The sequence below is a fragment of the Rutilus rutilus genome, assembly GCF_951802725.1.
Source record: "Rutilus rutilus genome assembly, chromosome: 18".
NCBI classification, from domain to species: Eukaryota; Metazoa; Chordata; class Actinopteri; order Cypriniformes; family Leuciscidae; genus Rutilus; species Rutilus rutilus.
Genome location: NC_140231.1, coordinates 22570164 through 22596623, shown reverse-complemented (window position 1 = coordinate 22596623; position 26460 = coordinate 22570164). Strand labels below are relative to the sequence as shown.

Sequence of the window (26460 nt, the reverse complement as noted above, 5' to 3'; positions counted from 1 at the left end):
TCTGACTTACATTGACTGATGAAGTTTACAGTGTCATATTTCCTCTATATTCTATATATTCTGGGTTTTTTTGCCATTGGTTTGAAAGGTATAGTGGAAGTAGGCCTGGAAATTATTTGAAGGAGGGGATGATGAGCCAAAATCTGAACAACAATTTTTTGTTCTTTTTTTTTTTTTACACTTGAATGAGTCAGATCGTTTGCACTAACTGATGATAATAATATGATATAAAAAAAAAAAAAGATATTGATATCATGTTAAAGGTACAATATGTAAGAATTTTGCATTAAAATATCCCATAATCTCAAGGCCAGTGTTATATATTTTGTTAAGTTGATTACTTACAATATCCCAAATGTTTCCAACTATTTTTAAATCGTGAGAAAATTGCGATTTTAACCAAGGAAACGGGGCTCGTACTGCGTGGAGTCCTTGACAAATGCGGAAGTTGTAGTTGAACGTTCTATCAAGCAACAAACGTTAGCTTGTTTCTTGCAGTCGTTATGGAACACAATTATTCTTTATCGATTGCAGCTGGTTCTGTCGACAAAGCATGCTTAATTTTATATTCAAATGTAGCATTCGGTAATAGTTATGTTTATGTAAGGGAAGTATTATTGCTTTAGATTTGTGTTTAGTTTATTGACATTGTTTATCACGTCTGGTGTTTATGGCCATATAAATAAATATAGCATGTGTTATACATAAAGATTAATCAGTATTTTGGCAAATGATGTGGGTATGTTCGAATGTACTTTTACAACAATTGTTTAGAACACGTAAAACTGCGCCGCGTTATCACAACAATGAATTCGACATACAGTAACATCTATGATAACCAATTTAGTATTAAACCTTACTTTTCTTGCGGTTAATTCATTTTAATGAAATAAAAGTGTGATGAGGTTCAAGAGTCAGGAAGGAAGAAGACAGGGGTCGGCGTGACTGGGTACTTTATTAAAATAAAACAAAACAAACAAAAGTCGCACACAACGCGCATTCACCGTGGCAACCGCGACGGCACAAAACAGTTCAGAAATGAGAGCACGGATTCACCGGTTTTCTTTCTCTGCGTCCAATTTTCTCTTCAGTCTCTCTCTCGTTCCAGCGCGCGGCTTATAAGCGGTCTCTCCGCCGATCACTGCAATAAGACACAGGTGTTCGTCATTTGCACTTGACCTACTTGCAAAGCTCGTCTCTTCTCTCTCCCATTACAGACCGCGCTGAACCACGCCCCCCTCGCCACAAAAAGCATGTCATTATAAAAATAAAACTTAACCTCATCCATGAACATGATTTTTCGATTCCCGTCTGACTGATTTACATCCACGGTTGAGTTTAAAACGACAGTTCCCATCATTCCACGCTCCTTCACATCGCCATCAAGCTACGCCGTTGTTGTTGTTTGGAATGTAGCGCCCTCTAGCGGCAAAAAATGATTGTACCTTTAATACTACACTTACAATAATATCATAAATAATCCAGCTGTTGACACTCCAACACAGTAGGTGGCAGTATTGCACCTTGACAGATGAAAGCACGACACACTACACACTACCCGCATTCAAACAAAGTAAGCTCACTGATGTGACACCAATGTGTCAGTTTTTTTGTATTCTATAAAAAACCAAAAGGTGATAGACACCCCAGTCTGCAAGTGCCGATCAACAGTATATTCTTTTTGCACGCTTTTTTATAGTTATGGTTACAAACTCTCTCTCCTCCTTTCACCACTCATATTTTGTCATTGCCAATAGAAAGCACAAAATAAACAGTTAAATATGAATTTGACTTCTTGATTTTGTTGTTTGTTTTTTTCTTCAAAATGTCTGTTCACCTTATTTTTAATGTAAGAGCGGGCGTAGCCATTTGTAACTGCGGTGCCATCCTCTTCCAGTTATTTTTAGCTGTACAAAACAGCTTGTTATGCTACTTGCTATTGCAGACTGGTGTTTCTTATCATATTTTAATGTATTGTCATAATTATAAACACTCATATAGTTTTAGCGTTTACTGCACTTTTGATATTTATGCATAGCAGTTAATTAATTGGAAGTCTCACACATTCGCAAGAAAATAGCTTACTTCTGCGTTGCAAAATAACATGGATGGATATTGTTATAATATCGTTATCATTAATTATTTTGATATTGTGACAGCCCTTGCACTAACCACTAGGCCATGAGTCCACCTTCTTACTGCTCAGTATGTTGATGCATGTGTACTAAGTTGTCTATCACTCCAACTTTTTGCAGCTCAAAGTGTTGAAATGTGCACTAACCGCTAGGCTATGACTCAAACCTTTTTTTTTTTGTTAGAGCACGTACGTTAACCACTAGGATATGCATCCAACTTCTTAATCTGTTTTAATAGAGTTTTGGTTGGTAATTCCCTGAGAGAAGCAGAGCAAGATAAAGTTGTTGAATTTACCTGTGTGCTGTGAAGTCTCCCTCCCTCGTCTAGTCACCATGACAAATCAGCACCGCTAAAGTGATCATTGGCTTCACTTTCCAGCATTGTTTGAATAATGAAATACTCTGACAGTCCCTGGGAGCTTTCAGCCTTCCGTCAGCCTCTGAGGAGAGTTTTTTCGCACAGGAAGAGTGGTAGAACAGGAGGAGGATAGAGAACGAGAGAGAGAGAGAGAGAGAGAGTTTGGGCGGTTGAGTGCGTCTTTTGGGACTGCTCTGTACCGAAGCGAAAATGTTCTGGAAGCTGTTATGTGAGTAAATGGGGAGTTATTTCGGGAAGATGAAGATGTGTGGGAACAGAGGACCGACGTTTGGGGAAAGGTAGCGAGACGAGGGAGAACATAAGGCCTGTCATGTGGGAGAAGCTGCCAGGCTTTACATTAGAAAGCACTCAGTCACTGATTCGCTGTCTTTGTTTGGTTCATTACACTGTATCTCCAGTAGAGGGCTCGTTTTGTGAGTGCAGGGGTGAACCAAGGTTATTGTTGTTTTTCAGTTTTTTTTATTATTATTGGTTTGCGATTAATTATATTTAGCTTTGCGATTAAAGTAGTTATTATATTTTACATTTCACCTTTTGAGTTTCAGAAGTAGTTTTTATTCTAGGGACATTTTTCTATTTGATTTGTGATTTATATAGTTTTAAGGAATCATTTTATTTTATTTTATTTTATTTTATTTTACTAGTTTAATAATAACCATGGGGTATTTTGTTTGTTCCATGCCTTCAATTATGTTTTTTTCTGTGATGCCAATCTAGTACCTCCTCGTTAAATTTAAAATGCAAAGATTGGGCCCCATCCGGAGATGTCATGAATATCACCACATTAAGTGTCATTAGTTTTTACATTCGTTAAGCTGCCAGGCAGAGATAAACAAGCCAAAACTCAGCTAAACTCAACTCAGTCTAACTCATCCTGAAGGCTGTAGATGATGGTTTAAAACAGGATTTTAGTAGTAATAATAATAATAATAATGTAGCAGTTCAGAGTTGGAGGGAGACACTTTACTGGAATATGTTCTCTTGGCCGGCTGTCAGAGTTATGGTCTCCCGCTGTCCCTGGAGCTCCCCTCCTGACTGTGCTCTTTTGGAATCCACTGCCCCGTGCACTAATTAATCAGAGGACCTCGGCCTGGGAGTGCAGCTCATGAATGGGCCACCACTGCTGCTTAATGGTTGGGGTTTGGCCAAGCTGAATGAAGTGTGTTTATCTCATGGTGACCTAGAACAGGAGTTAAACAGGCGTTAGTAACATGCCTCCAGTTAGGCAGGGTAGGGCTGCCTTTAGAGGAGAACACTGTCACGCTTGCTCGTTTTTCACTTCTTTTTTTTTTTTTCTAACATTTAGATCTGACAACGTTGAGCGTGTACATGCACTGATTCTGCTTGAAAACCTGACAAAAAGGTAGCATAAATGTCTTTAAATGTGTTTATCAGGTAAAATTAACAACAGATTTTTGCTGATAGCCCTGGCAGGTTATTCAATGTTTGTTTAAATATTGATTTGAATTGGAAAATTCAGTCCGATACTGATGTGCCAATAATTATTTCCATACATACATACATACATACACACACGCGCGCACACACACACACACACACACAGACCTATAGATAGATTTAATAACCTGTAATTGGCCAGTAACCAGTATTGTGATGATGTATGTGTGCATCTCTAGTCACAGGAAGTGTTTTTGAGACAGATATGTCACGTGAGCTCGCAGACGTCTCGCTCGTCTTGCACAGCTGTAAATCCAGACTGCCTTTTTTCCTCTCTTTTGTCACCCAACAATAATATAGTTTAAGCAGATAATGAAAAATTCAACCGTCTCTCATCTCTCCTCCTCAAGTGATAAAAATTTCATAGTGCGATATGCAAGCGTGGTGTTTCTGCTAGAGCCCGGAACCAGGATCCGCTGTGAATAATGCAGGCCGAATGCTTTCCATTCAGCGGGAACAAAAACAGCCGTTGTTTTGTGATGGTCATGAAGAGAATGTTATCAAAGCGTCTCCTCGAATCTTAAAAAGTCGTCATCATTCACGCCCTGGGGCTAGCGTTCGCCCCGCGCTGCCGAGTCTCAAGCAAATCATATGGCTGGCTTTATTCACACTATAGAAATCATTCATGGTGGATTTTACCTCCTCCATCAACCACTTATTTTCTGTTACTTGGATACATTTTTATCTAGATCAACCTCTCAGGATGGGGAGATGAACCCCACCTAGTTACATATTGCTTAAAAATGGAGTGCTGCATTTTAAGCCTGACCTGTAGTACCATAGTATTGTATTTGCACACTTTATGAAGCTTGCATTGTCATTGAAGAGGCCTTTAAAATAATCATTATTGATGTACAGATTCTTTTTTTATTCATCACATTTATATTTTGTTAATTTTAATTAATTATTTTATTTTTTATTAATTAATGTGGGAGAGACCGTGAAACATTTACCTGAACTTTAGCTTTGTTTAAAGTATAGTTTTTTTCCCCCACAAAAAGCATTAAATATGTTTATGATTTTTTCTTTCTTTCCAATAATCAATATATTTGTTAAGCACGTTAAAGGTGCAGTAAGCAATTTCTGAGAAACGCTGTTAAAAGTGGATTGTAGCCAATCAGCAGTAGGGGGCGTGTCCACTCATGATGGGAGAGGAGAGAGAGTGAGCAAGAGGGAGATTTGAAGAAAGACTGTAGAAAGAGAGATGGCTGAGAGACATTACAAAAGAGAAAAGTAATATCACTGAAAAAACAATGAAACAATTGTTTGGGTTGATTTCAGATATCAACAGTGTTTCTCAGAAATCATTTTCTTGGTCATTTTTGATTGTTTTGAGTGAAGAAACAAGGTCAGTGTAAACAGCTAAGATGGCTATTCATCATTCATGACTATTACCGTGTTTAACAAGAACTCTGGGAGATGTATTCTTTTGAGGAGCATCAGAGGTTCTCTTCACCACTTCGCTTTCCTTTATATTGTTGCTTTGTGAATTCATTATCTGTTTGTTTATGTATGTGTTAAAGAACATGGCAGAAACTGTTGCACCAAGGAGGATCATCTGCATGTCCCTGATCAGCCACAGAAATATTCATAATCTGCATCTGTGTTCTGAGAGATGGCTTTGCGTCTGGTTAACAGTTTGCCTTCTCCAACTTCTGCCTTTGATCTGCTGCTGTTGTCAGTGCGAGTTTTAAACAGCCACTTAAATACCATAGAGGGGAAACATTCAACTCTTTGACAAGTTCTCCTGGGAGTTCCCGTGTTCTGATTCGTAAATCACAGAAGAGCCCTCTGTTTATCTGTCATCAGTCATTTCCCAAATTCCAACTGTGGAGATGTTTCTTGCATCTAATAATGTCCACAAAGTGGTCTCATCAAGTATTTGGACATTTTATTAGATATACAATTAACAAAAAAAGGCATCTGCAAATACAATGGTTTTAGAGTTTTGGTAATCTGTTATCGATAATTCTGCAGACATGGCCAAACCATCGCAACCGCCGTTGCTGTATCTGTTCCTCTACCGTCGGTTGCTGCTCGCATCGCTGAGGGATGACTATATTCTGGATATAATTGCGAAGTGATTCTCGCAGTATCTGTCGCAGGCATCGCATCTGAAAAGCTTCAAGCTTGTTCAGGCCTGGTCTGAGAAGGGTCAAACATTAATGTAAACCCTACGTTATAAAATGGCAATATCTATGGAGAAAACAGCATATAAATCATACTAAGTGATGTTTTGAAAGGTTCAAATTTAGAAAGCTTTCTGTGATGGGTTAGGGTTGAGGGATAGAATATACAGTTTGTACAGTATAAAACTGTTAATGGAAAGTCCCCATGAAACAAGAACCCAACAAGTTTTTGTCTTTTCTTAACTGAGTGTTTTTTGTTTTGTTTTTTACTTTATGGACTGTTAGATGAGGCTGTTTGAGTGACTGCGACTGATATATTGACCCTTTCAAAAACTCTTGACTCATAATTGTGGTGTCATTGTGTCGAACCTATTAATAAACTTCCTGCAATGCACCGAGTGAATCTAGCAGGCTGCCAAATGTGAGGTCAGGATTTTCCAGGAATGCACACACACCCTCCCACCAATAATTTTGATAAATATTGATATAATTCTTCTCCCCCTCTGTTTGTTTTCTTAAAAAACTATTTGTCCTTTCACCCATTGCAATGTCCTGTTGATGTTTTCTAATGCCTTTCCTTTTGACACTTGAGTTGAGAAACGGTACTCAATGTCTATTTGTTCTCGTCCTTACAGAAAACCCTCTCCTGCTGCGTTCCTCTGTCTTCTGCGCTCATTCCCTCTCTCCCGCACGCCGTTGACTCACTTTCATCTTATAAAACAAAGCAGCGTATCTATCCCTCCCTTGGCTTCACGCAACGTGAAGCTGGAATCATCTATGCCATTTTTCATATCTCTCATTTGTCCTCTCTCTTTGATGGAGCCGGAGCGTTCCGCATCGAGACGTGCTAATAGACTCAAATCTGCAGGAGGCATTAAAGGCTACTTGCCGTACACAAACTCCCTCGTGTGACGTCCTGCACAATGGCATTTTCAAGAACAATGCATTAATTTTTTTTCTTTTTTTAAACCACAACCCTTTGTTTGACAGTTAATTACGTGTCCTTCTCTGGGTCCTTTTATTAGTTTAGCGGTATTCTATAAATGTTTGGAAATGGCCAAATATGTCAAAGTGAATTTAGTTCCAGGGAGCTTCCTGCAGGAAACGCCCGATTAGAAAGAGAGTCATTTTTTAGCACCAGCTCTCGGCAGGTATTTCCTGCGCAGGCCGGGGCAAAAGCACTGTTTGTTTTGCCTTCCTGTTCACTTCTGCTCCAAGCGGATTAGTCCCCGTGTGTGAGGCTGAGGAGAGCAGTATTCAAGAGGGTGATAAAGTAACCCTGAAATATCTGTGCCGTTAAACAGATAGCTAGCTATAAACATGTCAACAGTTCAAGTAACTTTAACCATGCCCCAGCATGACAGTAGTTGACCTGAAAGAGAAAACTGACTGAAGACGATGGCAGGTTAAGCTAATGCTCACTATAGCGCCCCTTGTGTTAACACTGAGAAAATACAATGTGTACTTGAATTGCATTCTGATACATTTTTAAACACAACGGTGTGTGAAATCAAACACATGTGTCTAGACATTTAGATGGACCCACGTGTATGACACTTGTGTTCTTGTGTCCTCCAACAGCCCAATGATCCAGTCACAAACATCTGTCAGGCCGCAGACAAGCAGCTCTTCACTCTAGTGGAGTGGGCCAAGAGGATTCCGCATTTTTCTGAGCTCCCGCTGGACGACCAGGTCATTCTTCTACGAGCAGGTGAATTTAAGAGCACAAACTGACAGAAGCACACATAAAGAACGGCTTACTCGGCTAGAAACAGGACCAGTTCATTAAAATGTAAAATACTGAATTAGGAGTGTTGAATTGAAAGTTATGCAGATACTACAGGTGTGTTTCATAACCTAGTTTGGTGTCTATCTAGACTACATTGTAGCACTCTGCCTGCTTAGACAATATGCTAGGTTTTAAATGCATTTTTAAAGGTCTAAAATTGCCTGAAATTGCAACACAACAAAAAAATCCCTTAAGGCAGTTAAGTTTGTTTGTTTTTAACAGACTGTTTCAAAACCTAGTGAGCTGCTGCCTTAAGCCCCGTTCACACGAAGGAAGATATACACCACAACTATAACGATAACGGCACAAAGAAATGATATAGTTGGAATTACTTTCAGATTTCATCAGATACACAATGTGAAACGGGTCATCTGGAAATCTTATCAAATAATCACTTTTCTCAGAACTAACTTTTTCAAAAAAAAAAAAAAAAAATTATTTAAAAGTTCCACTAACATTTGACAATCAGAAAGTCTATCAAAATACATTGTCTTCATTTTGAACTTATCCATTATTTTATTATTTAAAATTAATTTTGTGAATTTTTGCGTTTTGCTGCTGCAATCTAATCAATGACATCCACCATTAAGTGTCTTGAGCACCATTCTAATGACTTGTTAATAAACTATACAGTATGTCTTAACCTAGTTTGCTGCCTACATAGACAACACTGTAGAATTCTGCCTACTTAAGACTCTAGATGCTGAACATACCTTTAATCCTCAAAAATGCTGTCTGGTTTTGAAGTTCATATGAAGTTCATTTATGTGGTGGGGAGAGCAAAACGTGTCATGAATTGTTGTGGTGTAAGGCTGAAGAGAAGCACTAAAAACAAATGCAAAATAATGAAAAGGGGGAAAGTTTCTATGTTTCTAAGAAGTTGACAAAGTATGAGTTGAACACATAGATGCTCTGTAGACCACCGTTCAACAAACTGCTTTGCTTTTAATTTCCTTTATGGCCCGTTCTATTAGCTAGTCATAGTTATCTATGCAGAACAAGCTGAAGAACATGTTGAGAGGGTCTTCTCTCGTTCTCTCTCTGAGCTCTCAGGTTTTCTATAAATAACCCCTTTAGTTCTGCTGTCTCACAGATGAAAGCATCTCAGTTTTTCCCAAGCTCAACTCTGGGGAAATGAGGGGAGTGGGGTAGTTGCTAGGCAGACTAGTTAAAGGAGCCCTGTCACTCCGATACTTGCTTAATTCACTCTCATGGTGCGGAATGTTTTATCATGATTTCGCCTGTCTCTCTCAGGATGGAATGAGCTCCTCATTGCGTCATTTTCACATCGTTCGATAACAGTGAAGGACGGGATACTGTTGGCCACGGGATTACACGTGCACCGGAACAGCGCCCACAGTGCCGGAGTAGGAGCCATATTTGACAGGTTCGAATGATACTTCTAATTTTGGTCCACTGAAAATTCGTGGATGATTTGACCAAACGATCATAACCTGGTAAGGGTTAAGAATAAATAAAAATATAGTACAATGTTTTTAGAGTTTTTTTTTTTTACATATTTGTGTGGATGTTTTGTACATATTTTTCATTACGAAATATATGTAAACTGATACTATATTAAAAAAAAAACATCATTTTTCATTCAATTTCAAAATGTATGTTTATATATATATATATGTGTGTGTGTATTTTTATATACTTTTTATGAAGAAATATATGTAAAATTTGAAATTGAATGAAACATATATTTTATTTTTGGTAATATATTTCCAAGCTTTAACAATATGGAACGTATACATGCATAACGGCTCAAAGAGATGGTCACACTGGAAATGTTCATGACGAGGACAGAGGAGGAACCTTGACATTTCTGCCAGTGGAGCTTTCTATGGATTTACATCGATATTCATTAAATATGCAGCCGTGCTGGAAACAGAGGTCATGCAGAAATGGTCGAGTGCTCAGACAGAAAATGTTAAAGGAAATCCATTTGTGTGTCATTTATGATGAAATCAAAAAATATGGCGGATACACCCAGTGTCGCCAAGGGCTTTAGACTGTATCTGCTCTCAACAAACCTGAACAATGCTGTGCTACCAGCTTTTTTGTTTGGCCAGATCTAAACCCAGATAAGGTTTGAAGAGGGCCGTGGTGTTACGGAGTACAAAGTTTAGTTGTCAAGTGTACAACAACGCAGCAGCGCCGCTTGTTGACAACAGCATGTTTCCATCCACCTATGTTTATGCAAATTTAGAATATTGCATAAAAAAAACACTAGATGGAACGCCAAGATGGCATAAATTCTAAAAATGCACATAAAGATTTGTGCGCTCAATTAAGGCGGATCATTTTTTATCTGATAAAACTGGACTTAACCAGTGGATCAGTTTCATTGCACATCATCTTTAATGTTGGTTTGATCATTCTGAAATGCCTGAGCCAAAGTCTGTCATCAAATTGATTTGGTTTAATTCCCTCCCAGAAGCGTCTCACATGATTGCATGCCCAAACACCAGGAATCCGAACGCCAGATAACATTAAAGCGTTTATTGGGTTTTGCCTGCACGCCTGCAACACAAGTCATTTATGATGTAGGAAAAAAAGAGCCACAGTGGATTCCCTGATTGCAGCATCTTTTTTTTTATTACAAATATTTTGTGCCAATTTTCCAGGAAGTAACAACTTTGTTCTCTTGAACACATGGAACAAAACCAGTGCTTAATTCGCAAATGTTTCATGCGATATTCCAATTTTACGCACAAGTTAATTTCGCAGCTTTGGATGAAAACATAGCAAGTGAAATGCATTGTTAAGCATTCCCAATAATGAAGTAGCTTTAGATAGAAATGAATAAAGAATAGCAATGGTAAAAAGTAAAAACTAAAGGCAAATATATATTTACTATTTAGTATTATACATCTAAATATAAATCTAACATGTTTATGTTTGAAACAGATATTCGCAGAAAACAATCCTACACGCTTCTGTTTAAGGAAATTTATATTAAAACAGAAATACTAATCACGACTGTATTAATGGTAATTGGAACATTGACATCCCCTGCAGCCGTGTCACCTGACCGTGGTTGAAGACTCCACTCGCCTCTCACCGCCCAGAGGCTGCTTTAGCCATTAGAATACACTCGACTCCTCTGCAAGAATGGATCTCGATGTTAATGCCGCTCGCATTAAGATGCGCGCCGCTGATAATGTTTCTTTATCAGGTCCTCTGCAAGTGACAGCCATGGCACAAATGAAGTGGATGGTCGACTTAAACACTGGGCTGAAGTTCCCCACCCCTCCGCTCATTGTTCCAGGAGGCCAATTCAATTACAGTGTGTTAAGAGTGGGAACGAGGTTGCATCGCACCAGTGTGTGTTCCGTCACCCGGTCACGCAAAGGCCAAGATCGACAGAGGAGACGTCACCCTCTGGATCAGAGGAAGTCATGCCAATTTAGACATCTTTATTGAGGCGATATTTATATTTAAGAGCTGCTGCCCGCTAAAGCAGTAATGGAATGATATCTGCCCGCGTGAGTCTCATTTCTCGGCAGCTGTTTTTCAGTCTTAACCTGTGTGTTTTCTCTTATATTCAGGGTGCTGACAGAGTTGGTGTCAAAGATGAGAGACATGCAGATGGATAAAACAGAGCTAGGGTGCCTTCGAGCCATCGTCCTTTTCAACCCAGGTGCTACTTTATATTCCTTTTTCTGACACTACATGAAAAAAAAATTGTTGAAATTGCTATAAAGTGTCCAGCCTGTGATGTTTCCTGAACCCGTTCCCTCTCTTACTGTTTAATTTCCTCTCACTCTCCATATCGGTCCAATGTTTCTTAACAGTGGCCTTTGTATCCCATAGTAAACATAGCCCCTCCCCCCAATCACGTACGCTAAAGCATCTCTCATTCACTGAGCGCATTGCTCATTCTCCGAGGACAGACCTCTCCTCTGTTCCCTTCACTTTATAGAGAGGGGGAAAAGAGACAGCTCTTATTTTCCCAATTAGAGGCTCTCAGAAGCCTCTTCCAGAGTACCAGATTGAGTTGAGGGAGGATTAGTGTTGGGAATCCAGAACGGACCCGTTTCTTATTTAGAACAGTTCAGTATTTTGAAGAAATTCGTTTGGTTCCATTAACGGTCTTGAGCGGCTGCATTGCTCCGTTTGAACACCATTCTCTTTGAGGGTGTGGTGGAGCAGGATGGTTCAATTCCTACTCCAAAACTTAACTTTGTTATACATCCTCTACTATTTCAGACTCCAAAGGCCTGTCGAACCCTGGTGAGGTGGAGGCGCTGAGAGAGAAGGTCTATGCCTCTCTGGAAGCCTACTGCAAACAGAAGTACCCTGAACAACCTGGAAGGTACAAGAACCACTTGCAGTGAAGACCTGGATGCAGAATGACATCACAAGTAGCATATTTATAATAAAAAAAAGCACAAAAAAAAAATTTGTATTATGATGCAACTTTTTGATTGATTTAAATTTGCGGAGAAAAGGCACCAAAGTTTCATAGCTTCATACTTGTCAGGTCTTGTCCAACTTCAAAGGTTAACTGGTTGTCAGCCGTATCAAGGACAGATAAAAAATATATATATATCAGTATTGTATATCTGTCTTGTCTTTTTATTTACACGTTTGATTATTTGTGATTTTGTGTGCAGGTTTGCTAAGCTGTTGCTGCGGCTCCCTGCCCTGCGTTCCATTGGACTGAAGTGTTTGGAGCATCTGTTCTTCTTCAAGCTCATAGGGGACACACCCATCGACACCTTCCTCATGGAGATGCTAGAGGCGCCCCACCAAATGACAATGACATAACGCCCTCCTGTGGCTGGGGGTAACAAGGGTCTACCACCCCAAAGGCCCTGAAGAAGCGGAACACGTGACACCATTTGCCAGAGCAGACGGACTTTCAGAACCGCCGCTCAACTCAGCGTTTCCAATACACAGTCATGGAGTCCATGGGTCTGTTTTATACTTTGTATAAAGATATAAATATATATATATAATGCATAAGAAAAAAAAAGATGACAATGGACTTGAAGCCCATAGACAATACTGGACACAGGTGTATCAAACTACCCTTCAATGGATAAATATGAAAAAAAAAAAAAAGAATATATTTGATGGAGATGCAGTAATTGCAGGAATGTCTTGCGCAGGATCGTGTATGTTGGGATATAATGGGTCCTATGGGAGGGATCCATGGCTGTAATCAGCCTCATGCGGCTGATGGATGGGCCGACTTTAGCAGTCTTACATTCGGGTTTGAGGCTGGGCTGCCGTGTCTGGGCGCATGAAGACTTATGGGAGATGATAATGATGGCAATGCGGGGTAATGATCCGGGTTTCTAACACAAACATTGTGTTTTCAGCCCCTGGTGGGAGTTTTTGCGATTACAATCCTGCTGCAATTGCCATTTTTCCCTCAAGCGGGCTGTTCCTGATAGAATGTTCCTGTAATTACTGTCATTTAAAAAGTGAGGTTGCTCTGAACGAAGGAACCAAGGGAGGAATCACAGGCCGCGTTGGTTCTCCCAGCTCACCCCCAGCGTAATCAGTGGTGGGTAGGAGACACAATAAGGACGTAACTTCAGGATCAGAAAGGAAGAGATGCCCGAGGTCGCTGTGAGTAGATTCGAAGTCTAATGAGCCACTTTGAGTTTTGGATTATGATCATTCACACTTTTTCATTATGCACTCGAAACATGAGCTTTTAATCCAATCTGCCTGTTGTCAGAGCTCATGATGCCGAAACGTGAATAAGGTAAACAAAGGACGCTTATAGTGGACATCCTGCCACCTAGAAGTCGCCCACGTGTCCCACTGTGCGTCTCGTCTGTCTGTATACTAATTCACCTCAAGTGATTTTCCGAACTTGTTCGACACTTGTACAGTTTATTACAACCAATTCAGTATTGGTATCCTGTATTTTTTTTTTGTTTTATGATTTTTCAAAACGTGTGCCGTTACCTCTCTTTCAGTCACTTTTATCAAGGTATATTGAGTCCTTTGTGTCGCCCATCCTCTCCTGCATCAGCCGTTTGCACCAGCCGTCTCATGCAGTCAAGTCTTGCAAGTGTGTGTTATCATTAGGATGTTTCTAAGCACTTAACCTCATGTTTCAGATGTTGTGTTGTTTTGAGAGAATGGAGGCTTCGGGGCCTTTTTTTTTTTTTTTTTTTTTAAGGTTTCATTTGTTTTCGGGGTCTGTAATTTGCCGTCTTTAGCATTTTCTCTCTTTTTTTCCTGTATGCTGCTGCTGCTGCTGCTGCTAAACTATGCATTTAGCATTTTTCCCCAAAGACTGTCCATAGTGAGTTTGTTTTTCAAATTCTGGCAATGAAAGACCACATGTGAACAAGGTTAGACCGCCAGGACCAAGATTTGGAGTCTCCAGCAGTTTGTCGAGAGATATTCGGGTTTTTGCATAGGAGGAGTGGAGCAGTACTGGTAGGGAATACTGAGGCAATGGGAGAGCTGAGACTTCCACCTAGTGGTGGAGATGCAGCACTGCAACATTACTTGAATTTTGTACAAGTATTTAATCAGAGGAAAAAATGGCACTTTTACGTGATATTATCAATGTTTGTTTTTGTTTGAGTGCAGTCTTACAAGGGTCTCAGCAATAGCATGATTTTAGATCACTCGAGATGGAGTGAAGCCCAACCAACTTCAGTCAGTGCTGTTTATTAGGATGCCTCTCTACGATTACTTAACCTTGTTTTGTTTGCGTGGCAAAGGAATTTTATTGGCTTCACCAGACCTTTTAATGGATAAGTATTTTGGATCACCAGTATCTTGAAGCCATACGCAGGTTTGTGACATTAAGATGAAAAACGTTCTCTTGTAGGAAATGGAGTAATGCAGAAGTGATAACCTTGATAGAATTAATACATGCTTTATAACATAAAGCTATATTTTGTCTATATGTAAATGTGTGTATATTTCTAAATATGAAAGTATATAAATCCATTCTTTAAATGTTTCCAGACAATGTTAGTAAAGGAACCTATCGTTTTTCTTAAATTGATTAAAACCAGGCCTAATTGCACTGTTATATTCTCAGATACTAGAAATGTTTTTTTTAATTGCTGAAGCTTTTGTGTTCAGCCTTGAATAACACGAAAAAAAGAAAGAAAACAGAAAATTTTAGACTGATACCAGCAGTTCAGAGCCCTCAGAAAGGATCATACACCAGCTCCTTGGTAGATGAATACATTTTTGTTCACACAAATGTCTGGAATGAAAAGATCTAAAGAAACATATTGTTTGGCCACTTTTTCCCCGTTAAAATGAGCGAGGATAAACTTTGACCCAGTCACCGCTTCAGTCGTCACAGAGACAGGACCTTTTTAAAAAATAAAATAAAACCATTGTAGGGGGGGGAAAAATCTATTTTTGTACAAATGTAATTTTATTCCTTGCTTATATATTCTCCCTTCCTTTCCTCTTTCTGTGGGCTGTTGTATACATTGTATAAATGTTGATTTGAAGTGGGAAAATTCAAATCGGAGCATTTTAAAGTGGAGTGTGTAAGGGGTGACGTCAACTCTTGACACCTTCGCCCTTTTCACCTCTGCTTTGCCTTTTGGTTTCCTTCTTTTGCCATCTCAAAGAGAAGGATTGTCCTCTCATCATATTTTGTCTTATTTTTAAGAAAATGAAAAAAAGTCATCTGTTCTACTTTGTGAGTTGTTCTTTGATGTTTTGTCTTTCAATCAAATTAAACATCTAATTAAAAAATGATATGCGTTATGTCTTCTCTAATCTAGTTGATCGCCATGATCTCCAATAGCCTACAGTAAGGAAGTTATTGCCTCGTTCATATGACACAATAAACGTTTTATTAAGTCAGGTTTATGAGCATTTTCTGATTCTGAAGTCGATCCAACCACAGTCATAACTAAAGTGGGGTGGCTTTTTTGTAATAGAAAATGTTACCAGCGTACACAATGCTGAAACAAATACTAAATCACAAGTGTGATCTGTCCAAGTAGGCAAGGAAGGCAAATGAATGGACCCTCACGGTCCATTTCCATTTTTTGAAGATGCATTGCCATCCTTCAGCTTAGTGAAATGAAAGGTACATCATGTCTGTTACTATAGTGAATTATTAATTACCATTATTATTCACATGAAAAGCTCTTGCTAGGAGCACAACTGTACAGAGGAGGCTTGTGGCGAACCCCAAGATGCCTACATGTTGCTGTGTGATGTAGAAGACCGCTGTCATTGACGGTCAATGGATATTCACCCACTCGCAACATGAGTTCTCATCCAAGGTTACACCCCAGTCTATCCCATGGTGGGACAATATCCCTATATAGAGTGCAATTATATGATATACATTCCAATAAGAAACTATCGTCATATGCATGACATTTTATATGGTACTTTAAAGGAGCATGTCCTTTTCATGTCAACATCATTTTGTGTTACTTAGCCAAAAAGAAAATGCACAACTAACTAGTTCTCCTCTTCAAATTTGTTCAGAATGCCAGGATGTTCTTAGACTCTGTCTTCGACGTTGTCGACACACTTACTTTAGAGGAGGTTTCAGAATATGAATGGTTTCGCAAAAAGTAGAGCTAATGACCAGTCCATAAAAGGTACTCACGAAGAGAAGCTGAGCTTTAGAAACAGTTTTGGAGGGGAGCTCTCCACCCTTTGACAAAATAGCACAGGTGATCTGGATCTGCCATTTCTACAAGAGAGAAGAAAAACAAATATGGCTAGTAGCAGGCCAGGGCAACCAAATAATTCAATCTGAGGATTCTGAGACCAAGTGGGTAGAAGAACATAACAGAGGAACAAGTTGATGTGGCCATACTTCTGCTGAAGATACAAGTTTCTGGACTGATTTGAATTTGTACTGTTCTCTCTCATCCTGACGTAACAAATGAGGGTCGTCTTTAACACAAACTCTCTGGGAAGTCTCTTTAAGAGTCAAAAGAACATTTGAACATCATTTAAAAAGATTTTGTAGACGTTTTTTGTTTAAGCATCTGATAACAAGAACCAATATTTAATAATAATGTTTATTATAGTTTTACATGTTTTTTTGCACAGTTGTAACTATTATACTACAGCAGTACAACATGATTTTCATTATGAATATTTAATATCATAAAATACTATATACAGTATATAACAATAAAAATGTATGTATATAATATGTATATAGTTTTTGTCAATGCAAAACGACCTTCCATAAATAACAATTTCCCACTATGCTTGTTTTAAAGGTTTAGGTTTTATTTAGGGTTGTTTATAAAGCTGCATATGTAAATACATTGCTGTAGTCAGAATCTATCAAATCATCATAATTTAATCGGCGTGATGTGACAGCTGACTAACTAAATTGCTATTTTTAACACTAAACACTAAAATACAGTTTGCTCACATCTTTAAAACTCTGCCAATTTTATGTGTGATACTAGTATTTGCTGTTTAGCATTGACTTCTCCACATGTCAACTCGCGCATAAATCTCTCTTTTTTAAAAATATACTTTTTCATAAAATATACTAAAAATTTAATTGTCAGTAAATAATGTATTAATCCATAAACTGCAGGATGTCGACTGGTGTCGGATGTCGATTTTTGTATTACTAATAAATTTATGAAGGCATCATTCAAGACTGTTCACCAGATTTATTCTGTAAAGCAGTTAAGATTTTGTAACAACAATGACTTGAATTGTGTTTTTGCAAGGAGAGAAATGAAAGCATTGTCCATTTATTTTATAATTGAAGTTATACAAATTATTTTGGTGTGATTTCCAATTTTTTGTTAAAAAAGAATTGAAATACACTGAAATGCAACTCAAAGTTGTTTTTTAATAATAATGATGTCGATGATAAGGTATATTGTGAATTTACATTCAATTTACTTAGTGCATAGTTGTGGGGCACAAAAAGGACAAAGCAAAAATTATTTTATCAAAGCAAATCAATATAAAGAAATGACTTACCTGTACGAAAATTACAAAGCTACTCTCCAATCCGGGGGGTATTCCAGAAAACAACATAACCGGTTAAGTTTATGGATAAATCAACAGATAACGCTTACGCATGTAACTGTGGTTCTGTGAATTCCAGATCTGCCAAGGAAACTCCCTGTAAAGCAGCCCAAGACGAAGAGTCGGAAGTAACACCCACTGGTAAGGGTTGATGACGGTTATTAAACGCCAACTATATCACCTCGACAATCCAGCATGATAGTCTTTGTACATACCTCACCGTAAGAGACAAATAACTGATCCTTCTGTCTGAAAGAAGCAGTAGATTTAACATAGCATTTTAAAGCTTGTACAGGACACCCCATCTGTATCCGAGTGAGAGAAAGGCGGTTGAAAAGCAGCCATGAATAATAATAACCCCAGAATCCTCCGGCTACCAGTGTAAGCAAGATTCACTCGCTGACAGGGCATGAAGTTCACCAACACGTTTAGCAGAAGCAATGGTCAATAGAAATGACACTTTCAAGAACAACCACTTAAATTCATGAATAACCACTTAAACACTCCTTCGTGTTGGAGACCTAGCGTTGCCGATAGTGTTCACTCCTGCTGGTTCACAATCCATTAACTGTGAACTGGATCCAATGGCCAAACCTGCAGCTGAAGACGAGCTGGATCTGGGTGATCGTGGAGCAGCTGAGAAAGAAGGTCCCGTCTGATGGGAAGCTGCCATGGTTCGCCATGTAACAGACTCAGAAGGAGAGGAAACCATGGCCTGGCTGGCCATCGAAGTGCCACTAAAAAGCACCCTGTGCTTAAATAGGAAAAAATAGTGTAATGTCTCCCAAAGAAGTGGAAACCGAGGAAATGCATACCAGATTTAGCCCTACTCGGCCACTCGTGGGCTAACGCATTCTGTCCTAATAGGCTGAAAGTCTAGGCTCTCGCAAACCACCAGTGCAAATGGTCATTTCTGAGACAAACAGGTCATCCTTTGCCTTGCCAAAACGTTGCCAAACCAACTGTACTACATCCGGGTGAAGTCTCCATTCCCCCGGGAGCAGCAGATCCCTGGACAGAGCATCCGCCACTTGATTGCCCAAACCCGGGAGATGAACTGCCCTTGATTAAGCTAGATGGCCCTGAAACCATATGAGGATCTTGCGAGTTAGCTGTAAAGATGGAAGAGACCTGGTTGCCACCCTGATGAAAGATTCAGATAAAAGACCATTGACGTGTTGTCGGACCGGACAAGCACATGACGACCCATCAGATTTGGTAAAAAGAGTTGTAGAGCAAGATACACTGCCTTTAATTCCAGGACATTGATATGTTCTAAATCCTCCATGGCTACCAGTGACCACCAATCCCCCTCTGGTTTCACGTTGGTATGTCACTTGTAAGTTAATGATGAACTAATTTAGAAAACATGACTATATGTTCATAAATGATTAATAAGTGATATGTTAACATTTTATGAATGTTTTGTTAAATTAGTTTTAAGTCATTTAGAAATGATTCATTAATGATTAACTTAATTACATAAATGACTATACATTCATGAATTATTAATAAGTGGTATGCTAACAATTTACAAATGTGTTGTAAGTTATCTTAAAACAACTGTAAATCATGAAATAAATCAAACAGATCATTAGTAGATGGGTTATATGTTATTAGTTGATACATTATTTATCACTTGTAAATTATTGAAGTATTAGTCAAAATTTTGTATAGCGTTCAGATTCACACCACGTTGCCCAAAAACATTTTTAACCATCCAAAGTTGGTTTGATGATCATAGATTGACTTGATTTAAAGTGGTTTTGGGCCCTTTTCAAATCAGCAGAGAGCAGATCATGGTTCTCTTAAAATGTCGTCACATTATCAGAACACATAGGCCACAAATCATACACAATATCATACTAAAGAAATATAAATCTTTTGGCTGCCAACTTTATTCTCCAAAAGAGTCCTGCAGCGCAAACGAATCTCACCAATGTGTGCATGAAAACAAATCTCAGAAATATGATTTCAAGATTATAATTGAAAACAGATTCAGACTATTTAAAAGATTATAGAAATATTCATAGCTTATAAACAACATATACGGCTTGATAATGAAATAATGTGCAGCCTACTTTACCAGTCTTTCGCCAACATTTGAAATGTGTGCAGTGATATCTAGCTGTCATCCAGCTGACTATTTAGTATGGCATCATCATTTTTCAATAGTTCAAAACACACAAGTTTCTGCTTTAAATAGTTCTCTTCGAGGCTACTATATATGCGTGCAATTCTTTATTGTCGAACAACACTGTTACGGTGAAATGCACATTGATTATTGCATATCACACAAACAACTACTGTTTACATGTATAATAAGTGAAATAAATGTAATAACTGCATCTTCCTCATCTCCAGCAGGGAAAGACGCATTATCTTTGGCGGAGCAGTTATGAATTAAGTAAAGAGTGACTGATTTCTGTAAGTGTCTAGATGTGTGGCTCAGGTCAATGACAGTTCAGCGCAGTGCAAACTGTGTAACACCACACCGGTTTGTCCCACATTTGTTGTGTTTGGCTTCGCATAAAATGCTTGTGTGCCATGATCAAACATACATGGACAGTGAGTCACAGTTCACCTTATACATATATACATACTGTATATACACACGTTTAAATTAACCAGACAAGTCACTCAATATGTGGACATTTTTAATGTTTTATTAAGCCAATCCCTCCACCCAGTAACTGAACTATATTTATGAGGAGCAGTATAGGGTTACTTGAATATTTTGTGCAATAAACTTGCTCCTTTTGTATACTAAATTTGTCCCTTTTTGCTCAATGCATGCTCTTTTTTTTTTTTGCACTAAATTTGCTCCTCTTTTTTACCTCCCCTGTTTTGCAAGTTTTCTTTGCTCTGTATGGAAGCAGAGAAAGTCATCATTTTGACTTTTTATCATAATTACAATTTACCAAAGCATGATTTTTCTTTTCTTATGTAGTGGAAATGGGTTTCCGTATTTTTTTTTTTCAGACAGGATCATGATCCACGATTCTTTTTCATGTTAGTTTTTTGAAAGTCACTGAGCAGTACGGCCAAACTAAAACACTACATAGACTTCACTGTATGAATTAAATATACACTGATTCTTAAAGCTACTGAAGTTATTCAGTCAAAAGCAGTGATTTTCATTTGTATTTTGTTGTTTGATTAACATTAATGACAGATTGCAGGTTTATTAGGCTGCTGTCACTTTAAGACCGGTGCACCCCACGGGTCTAATATACTAGTAATGACACGAAACTGTTTAGGGTACATTAACTTAAAGGGTTAGTTCACCCAAAAATGAAAATTCTGTCAGTAATTACTCACCCTCATGTTGTTCCAACCCTGTAAGACCTTCGTTCATCTTCGGAACACAAATTAAGATATATTTGATGAAATCTGAGAGCTGGCTCACTCCTCCATAGACTTCTAGGTGACCGAAACTTGCTGGCCCAGAAAATGTATTAAAGAGATCGTTAATATAGTCCAAGTGACTACAGTGGCTCAATCTTAAGTTTATCAAGCAACGAGAATACTTTTTGTGCGCAAAAACAAACAAAAATACAGACTTTATTCCACTATTCATTTCCTTCTCTCTGTGCCTCGAGTTAGTTCACGTAGTATTTTTGCGCAGCGCGTCTGTGTTGTACGTCACACGCATCACACACATGACCAGCGTCGGCCAATAGTGAGCCTACGTGGTGACGTGTAACACAGACGCGCTGCGTTAAAACACTACGTGAACCAACTCGAGGCCCAGATAGAAGGAAATGAATAGTGGAATAAAGTCGTTATTTTTGTTTGTTTTTGCGCACAAAAAGTATTCTCGTCGCTTGATATACTTAAGATTGAGCCACTGTAGTCACTTGGACTATATTAACTATCTCTTTAATAACTTTTCTGGGCCAGCAAGTTTCGGTCACCTAGAAGTCTATGGAGGAGTGAGCCAGCTCTCAGATTTCATCAAAAATATCTTAATTTGTGTTCCGAAGATGAACGAAGGTCTTACAGGGTTGGAACAACATGAGGGTGAGTCATTACTGACAGAATTTTCATTTTTGGGTGAACTAACCCTTTAAGATATGACTGTTTATGTAAACATTCTATGTATGTGCTTCTCCATTTTGTGCACCAAGTTTGCTGATTTTTTCAAGCTAAACTTGCCCTTCTGAAGACTCTCTGCTGAATGGTCTGTGCTGTTTTTCCTCACTGGGGCCGATTTGTAGTATCTGCTTAATAAATAAATGTAAAAAAAAAAAGTTGAAGCACTGCTCTTCTGCCTTACCTTCTATGTTACACTACCTGACTCTACAGCTACGGCTGACATTTGTGCCGGAAGACCTCCGTTAAAGTTGGCCTCTGTAGGATCATAAGTCAGGCAGCGGCTTATCAAATCCGGGCATTCTGCACACGTTTTAAAAAAAGAGCACTGGTTAGTCATGTAGCCTATGTAAACAGGTATGTGACAATCAAATGTAAGACAATGCCATCTGTTCTCTTACCTCTGGATACTGGGGGTCATCCCTCACATCATTTTATGGCTGTTGTCCGGTCATTTCGAATAGTGCGTTGCCCAGACCATAGACTGTTGTTGGGCCCGCATGATATTTTATGGGGCACTCAGGTGGGGGGAAACCTCCTGTTCATTAAAGCAAGAGATTTTATCTGTTCTTATACCTGTCTTATACTCTACCTGACTCCTTGAATTGTCTCTGGTGAAACCATTCATCCTGTAAGATCTCCTTTAGGCAGGCAAGGCAAGGCAAGTTTATTTATATAGCACATTTCATACACAATGGCAATTCAAAGTGCTTTACATAGAAGAAATTAAAATAATAAAAAGAAATAAGAATAATTAAAACAGTTTAGAAAAATACAAAATAAAATACAGTACAAACAGTCGGACGAACATTGGCACAGTGCTCATTTAGTAAATGCATAGCTAAACAGAAGTGTTTTGAGTCTGGATTTGAATGTGACTACTGTAGGAGCACATCTGATCTCCTCTGGAAGCTGGTTCCAGCTGCGGCTGGCATAATAGCTAAAAGCGGACTCTCCATGCTTAGAGTGAACCCTTGGTATTTCTAGCTGATATGATCCTAATGATCTGAGTGATCTGTTGGGTTTATATTCAGTGAGCATATCTGCAATGTATTTAGGTCCTAGGCCATTGAATGATTTATATACCAGTAATAATACTTTAAAATCAATCCTAAATTTAACTGGGAGCCAGTGTAAAGACCTGAGGACTGGTGTGATATGTTCATATTTTCTGGTTCTGCTCAGAATCCTGGCGGCAGCGTTCTGTATGAGCTGCAACTGTCTTATGGTCTTTTTGGGAAGGCCAGTGAGGAGTCCATTACAGTAATCCACCCTGCTGGTGATGAAAGCATGAACAAGTTTCTCTAAGTCTTGTCTGGAAACAAAGCATCTTATTCTTGCAATATTTTTCAGATGATAGTATGCTGATTTAGTTATTGCTTTGACATGACTACTGAAACTAAGGTCTGACTCTAGTGTCACACCAAGATTTCTGACTTGATGTTTAGTTGTTTGACCCCTAGAGTGAAGGTATGCGTTCACCTTGAGAACTTCATCTTTGTTTCCAAACGCAATGATTTCAGTTTTGTCTTTGTTTAACTGAAGAAAGTTTTGACACATCCAACTGTTAACTTCATCAATGCATTTGCACAGGGAGTCAATGGGGCTATAATCGTTAGGCGATAGGGCTAAGTAGAGCTGTGTGTCGTCTGCATAGCTGTGGTAAGCAATTTGGTTCTTTCTCATTATTTGGCTCATTGGGAGCATATACAGGTTTAAAGTTGGTCTCTTTGTAGGATCATAAGTCAGGCAACGGCTTATCAAATCCTGGCATTCTGCAAAAGTTTTCAAAGGATCACTGGTTAGTCACGTATGTGCCAATCTAATGTATGACAATGCCATCTGTTTAACAATCCTATTGTCTTTGTGTTATTGGTGACTGTTCTCTTACCTCTGGATGCTGTGAGGTCATTTTTCATACAGAAAATCATTCTATCATAAGGCTGTAGTCCGTACACCATTTCGTACAGCACAGTGCCCAGACCATAGACTGTTGTTGGGCCCACATGATATGTTATGGGGTACTCAGGTGGGCGGCAACCTCCTGTTCAATAAAGCAAATAATTTTTACATTGAGTAAATATTTCATTTGTCTGTTTTCATTTATCTATTCTTATAAATAAATAATTTGATCATTAAATCACCACAGAAGACTGACATATTACAGCTTACTGTAAACACAGAAAGCCAACTCACCTAGATGTTCTCTTGTGTGGCCAGAGGATTTGACTGTCAGACGTGACAGTCAAATCCTTTCAGTTCCATTGTCTCTGTATTGACCAGCATGTTGTCAGGTTTGATGCTACCGATGGAAGACTCCCCGGTCAAGACAGTGCTTTGCTGCGAGCACTGCTTGGGACATCAGGTCACGTGCCTGTGATTCATTCAGTCGAGGCCTGTTGTTCTTGAGGAATAAGCGCAAGCTCTTGCAGGGATGCGGATACTCCAGAATAAGGATGTATTATTTACTCTCTTCAAACCATTCCCACATATACACAATGTTGGGATTTAACGGAGGCTGTTTCAGCAGCAGATTTATAACCACTTCTGGACTTCAAACACTGGATCGGCACACCCAGGCTAGAGAACATTTTTTATCAAAAGGTTAGCTCACTATGGGCATCTAATTTGTATCTAACTTGTATCTAGATAAATTAGACTAATTTTGATAATATATTCAAAAAATTTGCAAACATACACTTTTTATATACTCGTCCCGTTGCTCTCTTCCAGATGAATTTCATGGCAATCTGCAAAAGAAAAGAAAAAACATGCATGTGTAAATTAATCTTCTATAACTAATTAATATTAATGACTGTATATTCTCATTAATACATTTTTCATTTTAAATCATTTTAAACATGTTTTGATCAAGGCACTGATCTATATGGTATTTTTGGTGAATACAGAGTCCGGATCCCCTCATACACAGAGCCATTGCCACCTCTTCCAATTAACCTCTTGTATTCATAAAGTTTCTGATATGGAACTGCAAAATGCTGGGTGTGAATTAACAATAAATATATACATCCAATGTAAATCAGGAGATTAAATATGGATCATGTTTATAGTTAAGTGAGAGTAAAACAGCATGATAATCAATCAGTTTCTTTATAATCATATTTTATAAATAGGGACTCTAAAAAAAATATTGGGTCAAGAGTACTAGATTCATCTTTTAGATCTGGAATACTGGATGAGGTATTATGGTAATTATTACTTTACCCCACCTCTCCATGTTAAACTAGTCCCGTCCGAATAGGGCTTAAGATATATTTTCTGATTGGGTTGCTCGTGATAACTCTTCTAGGCTACATGGTTAGATCTTGGACAATCATTGTCAAAACTTCCCCTTGTGGATTTGTTGTTTTTGTAATAACCCTGTAACTGTAAATGCACCTAATGCATGGAAGGCTGTTTGTCGTTTCGAGAGTAGAACTAAGTTAACCTCTGCTCTTACATCAATTGTGAACAATCCGGACTTGTAGATCTGAAGGGAGGTTTAGATTTTGGGTGAACCAAGGTATTAGTCGGCTTATGGACTTGTTTAATGAAGGTTTGATGTCTTTTGAGGAGTTGGTACAGCGGTATCAATTATTAAAGCATGAACTTTTTGTTTTCTTTTTTTACAGATTAGAGACTATATTCTGAAAGACCTCATTATATAATAACAGAAGTCTGGTTCATATAGAAAAACGACTATTTCAGACACCTGAAAAAAAGTCAGTGAGTCTGTTATGCGAGGTTCTCAATCTGAGGGAAATGTAGTTCTGAATACTAGACGCGCTTGGGAGAGAGAACTTTTTGTCTCCCGCCCCTTCCGTAAAACCCCGCTGGACCTCAAAGTTGAAAAACCGTCAATGCAAGTGAATGGGAGAAAATAATTATTTTCTGGTCCCGTTTGAATTTTGCCATGAATGTGAACATATGTTGTCTGTGAATTTTTTATAGAACTTTTCGTGTAAAGAATGCTACAATTTAGCGGGTAGAAGTTTGATACGGTTAGACTTTGTGTGAAAGCACTTTGTGGACTAGGCTACAACTCTTCGCTGCTTTCGACGCGTTTGAAACGTCACCACCACTAGCACACGGCTCTAGCTCACGGATCCCGCTAAACATGACTGTGTCTTTGGTGCACTTCACCGCCTTCTTTCAGGGAGAGGACAAAATCGTTGAGGTTGGTGAAAACCACGGGTAAGTCAACTTTATGGGGTGACGTCACATGGGCAACATGTAGTCTTTCTCGTTATGTCTTTTCCACAACTGCTAGCCGACGAATCATACCATAAACTGTCAAACTCGTAACATGAAAGATTATATAAAAAATTCACAGACAACATATGTTCACATTCATGGCATAATTCAAACGGGACCAGAAAATAATTATTTTCTCCCATTCACTTGCATTGACGATTTTTCAACCTAGAGGTCCAGCGGGGTTAGCGAAGGGGGCGGGACTTACCAGCTCTATATAAGTGAAGCAGTATTTGG

The 26460-nt window shown here is 38.7% G+C and overlaps 1 protein-coding gene across 2 annotated transcripts in view; it reads left to right on the top strand.

The window, feature by feature from the left end:
* The window catches only part of rxraa (retinoid X receptor, alpha a), a 124165-nt gene extending 108565 nt beyond the window's left edge, over window positions 1-15600 (top strand). For both annotated transcript variants that reach the window (XM_084386513.1, XM_084386512.1), the window contains exons 7-11: window positions 7683-7812; window positions 9145-9277; window positions 11448-11539; window positions 12109-12214; window positions 12516-15600. In XM_084386513.1, the coding sequence (XP_084242639.1) occupies window positions 7683-7812; window positions 9145-9277; window positions 11448-11539; window positions 12109-12214; window positions 12516-12669 (615 nt within the window). In that variant the 3' untranslated portion in view covers window positions 12670-15600. The remainder of the gene's footprint in view (window positions 1-7682; window positions 7813-9144; window positions 9278-11447; window positions 11540-12108; window positions 12215-12515) is intronic.
* The last annotated feature ends 10860 nt before the right edge of the window (window positions 15601-26460 follow it).